General features: G+C 46.7%; 1 protein-coding gene across 1 annotated transcript in view; it reads right to left on the bottom strand.

The window, feature by feature from the left end:
* Positions 1 to 3,413, bottom strand: part of Tab1 (TGF-beta activated kinase 1 (MAP3K7) binding protein 1) — a 28,914-nt gene extending 25,501 nt beyond the window's left edge. The window contains exon 1 of the mRNA XM_051189374.1: positions 3,335 to 3,413. Coding sequence (XP_051045331.1) covers positions 3,335 to 3,367 — 33 coding nt within the window. The 5' untranslated portion in view covers positions 3,368 to 3,413. The remainder of the gene's footprint in view (positions 1 to 3,334) is intronic.
* Positions 3,414 to 4,354: the final 941 nt, after the last annotated feature.

Below are 4,354 nucleotides of genomic sequence, written 5' to 3'. Positions count from 1 at the left end.
GATCTGTGCTGTCTGTAGGGCCAGGCCACAGCCGAATCTCCAGACTATTGTTTATCCCAGACTCTCCCTCCTTCGACCTCTATCCTGAGCATTGTTTCTCAGTCAACAGAAAGGACTTATTCTTAGGGACTCTTAAAAAAAAGTTCTGATATAGTCACTCCTTGAGCATTAGTGTGATAACTGTCACCAGGAAACTTTTTTCCAAAGTTATATTCAACTTAGTATGTCTAAAATAAACTGCCCAGTGTCAGAGTCTAGAAGTTTGAACCAGCACCAGCTAAGTTATGTTGAAGCAGATTTCCTTCTTGCTTTACTCAGACACTCAGATGGTTACCCTGCTGGCCCTGGAGTTTGCAGAGCCCACAACTGAGTATTACCAATACTTGGAGAGTACTGTGACAGTTCATTTAATTAATTCTCTGGGGAGTCCTCCTGGCTTGGGGGGTTTTTTAGGTCACAAGGGCTGTTTTTTTGTTTGTTTGTTTGTTTTTATTTTTTTTAAAGACAGGGTTTTTCGGGGCTGGAGAGATGGCTCAGTGGTTCAGAGCACTGGTTGCTCTCCCAGAGGACCTGAGTTCAATTCCCAGCACCTACATGGCAGCTCACAACTGTCTGTAACTCCAGTTCCAAGGGATCTGATATCTTTCCATCAACAAAGTTAAATAAATTATTTAAAAAAGAAAATAAAGACAGGGTTTTTCTGTGTAACTCTTCTAGGTGTCCTGGAACTCACTCTTTAAGACCAGGCTGGCCTCAAACTCACAGAGATCTACCTGCCTCTGCCTCTGCTCCCAAGTGCTGGGATTAAAGGTGTGTGCCACCACCCATCAGGCTGGTTCTTCTAAAGCAGCTTTTTCTCAACCTGTGGGTCTCAATAAGCTGTGGGGTTGTTTATCAGATATTTACATTATGATTCATAACAGTAGCAAAATTATAGTTATGAATTAGCAATGAAATAATTTTATGTTTGGGGATCACCACAAACATGAGGAACCATATTAAAGGGTGGCAGCATTAGGAAGGTTGAGAACCACTGGTCTAAAGTTTTCTTTAAAACCACTTTCCTTAGATGGGTGTGGTGATATGTGTTTAAGCTGAAGCAGGCAGTCTGTGTTCAAGGCCAGCTTGATCTATATAGTGAAATGGAGGCTAGCAAGTGCTTTGTCACTATGTTTGTGTCTCAAAACAAACAAACAAACATACAAATTCCATACCAGAAAGATGGCTTAGTAGCTAAGAGCACTTGCTTCTCTTCCAGAAAACACAAGTTTAGTTTCTAGCACCCACAGGTACCAGGCACACACCTAGAATACTTACATGCACATAATACTCATACACATAATTTTTTTAAAACTTAAATTAGCCAGGAAGTGGTGGTGCACATCTTTAAGTCTGGCACTTGGGGGGCAGAGGCAGACAAAGCTCTATGAGCTTAAAGCAAGCCTGATCTACAAAGTAAGTTCCAGGACAGCTAGGGCTACAAAGAGAAACTCTATCTTGAAAAGCAGAAACAAACAAACAAAATTAATTAATTAAAAACAGGCAAAACACACATACATAAAGCCCTCAAATTCAAAATCCCAAAAAAACAAACCTGTTTTCAAAAGATCTTTTAAAGTAGCATACTGTCTAGAGAAAGGTAAAATCCCTTAGCATGCCCTTCTGTTGGACACTCTACCAACCTGCCAAGATGAGCCCATTACCAGCCTATCCCACAAACCTCAATACCTCTCAACACAGACCTATAGCTCTGAGTTGTATTTGACCCACAAAAGGTTATACAGATACTTCACATACCTATTTAAACATGAATTCCCTTTGGGTGTCATTCCCCTCCTGTCCTGTAAAGACAACATCCTCTAAAACCTCTTTGATTCTCTGCTGCCTATCCGGGGCTCCTGATGGCAGTTCACATTGACTATGCATTACCCATTGGGCTCTGCTATATGCTCCTTTTCCCAAGCTGTACTGAGAACACAGTGAGGATGGGCACCCCTAAGGCCAACTGCAGAACACCGGTGTTGGAACTGCTCTCACTAGACTCAGGACAGAGGGCAGGTCCATAAGCTCTGCATCCTGCCTGGCCTGGATACTAAGATAGCCCTGAATAGACATGCCCTGCCACCCTGAGATGGCAATTATCTTTGCCTGCCCCTTCCCTTGTGTCAAGATACTATGTGTTAAAAGCTATCCTATCACCACCTCCCCCCTTTTTTTTTAATCCACCAGCTCACAGAGAACACATTCTAGCGCTGGGAAAGTCTACCTGGAGTTCTTTGGGCTCCATCACTTTAGGAGACAAAGAAGTATTTTACTCATGTGACTACTCTCCTCTACTTAGCAAGCCAACTCAGTATGCATCATGTGCTATTTTTTTTTTTTCTAGCCCCTTTTTCTCTCAGGACCACAATATAGCAGTGTTCCCGGGATTCGTTCTACAATGGAGACATTTATACAAGGGCCCAGCCCTCCGGGACCTAACAAAGCAAAAAGCCAGACCTTTCCACTTCCAGAGCTTTACAAAAGCCTGCACAGGCATACAGTAGTAAGGGTCATCTTTCCCTCCACTCCTCGTGCTTCAGACCCTCAAAGGCAAGAGTGCCATTTTCCCTCATCCCTGTAAAGCCAAGGCCTAGTTCCAGACCAATTTTCTCATTATGTTACAAACGGCGACCAAGCCCCTAGCACAAAAGGGTGGTCAATGGTGGAGTCACACACCAAGCAAGAGGTCACAAGTCCCCGTCTTCAAGGCCCCTGAGTGAGGCCAAAGGGAATCTGGTGAATGGGGAGGCAGAACCAAAACCCCAACTCATTACTTCTTTGAGTAACCTAAAGCTTGGTGGGGGTTGGTTCCAGATGCAGACTGACATGATAATCCTGCCTCTGCTGCTCACCAGCTGTGTGGCCTCGGTTTCATCTGTAAACAGAAATAACTCTTATATCTAACTAGCTTCTGGTACTGCTGCGAAGTTTGACTGTAAGGATATCCACACAATCCCGGAGATGTAGCGCGCATTACACAACCAGGGTTATTTATTAGTCGTGTCCGCGCTCCGGATGGCCCGCTCGGCGGAGCCACGTCCCCTTCCGGCTCCAGGACGCTCCTACTCCGCAGGACCCCGACGCCCTTGACCCCCAAAGACCCGGCCTGCAGCGCGCACGCGCAGACCAGGCGAGGCTCCAGCCTCGCACAGGTCGCGGGTGCGCTGCAATCACCCACTGCTCTCTGGGGTAAAGGGTCCACATTCTGCCATCTAAAGACAACCGCTCTTGCACCGAGGGTACACCACAGCTCCCAACCCTCCCAGCCCGGAGAGCGGGTCGGTTTCCTCACACTCTGGAGAAGGCTCCTCCTCTGCGCCGCCATCTTGGAGGACCCCGCGGCGCGCCAGTCTCTCCGAGTAGCGAAATGGGTGGCTAGAGCGGCCCTGACTACCCGCCCCCCCTCCACAGCGCCTCCTGCGGAGCGGAGGAGCAGCAGAGAGCGTTGCGCAGGCGCGTTTTTCTACCCTCCTTCCCAGCTGATAGAATGCGAAGCACCTTCGCAATCTATTTTCTTATTTCTCGATTTCTCGGAGTCTTTGTGCGTCCGTTTTCTCCAGATTCTTTTCAATGAGGATCCTGAGATCCTATTTAAGGCGCTTTATGGGGGAGGGGACAGAGGAGAGCGAATGATTCAGCCTTGGGTGACTGCTTACAACTGCAATTCCCAGGAGCTGTAAATACTCGAAAGTAAAGTTTATGGACAGTAGCATGGTAATGTGGCGTCAGCTGGCACCTGACAGGAACTGCTGGTGCCCGAAGCAGGAATATGTTTGTTCAAGAGCAGTGCAGAAGCTGGGCGTGGTGAGTCAAGTCATATCTGTCATCCTAGAATTTAGGATGCTGAGACAGGAGAATATCAAGTTTGAGGGTGGCCTGAATTATGTTAATAGAGGTTAGTTCTAGAAGGGACTGACAAATAGGCTCCCAAAAGTAAGACCTGGAGAATAAGGTCCTTCATCTGGGGCAGCTCAGAGCACTGAGTGGGCTGATACTCAGGATAGAAAGATAGTGACACTGGTGGAACCCAGATAGGCCAGCTCAGAAGGCCAATAAACAGGACGTGAAGAAGATGGTGGACCTTAACCAGGTCAGACCCAAAAGCAGTCTTGGGGGACTTCTCTCCAGTAGGGCAGAAGTCTGTTAGCTCTCTCCTAGTGAACTTTCTAATTTTAGAGGTTCTTTAAGCCTCATACAAATTCTTGCATCTCATACATGGAGCCAAACTGAATTCTGGGGAAAATGGGCTCCTTCCTTGGAAATGCCCACCCTAGAAGAAGGGATAAGGGAAAAGAAGTATATAAGCAACTTG

The sequence above is a fragment of the Phodopus roborovskii genome, unplaced genomic scaffold (genome assembly GCF_943737965.1).
Source record: "Phodopus roborovskii unplaced genomic scaffold, PHOROB, whole genome shotgun sequence".
Lineage (NCBI taxonomy): Eukaryota > Metazoa > Chordata > Mammalia > Rodentia > Cricetidae > Phodopus > Phodopus roborovskii.
Note: the sequence above shows the minus strand (reverse complement) of the source record. Positions and strands in the feature narration are given on the sequence as shown.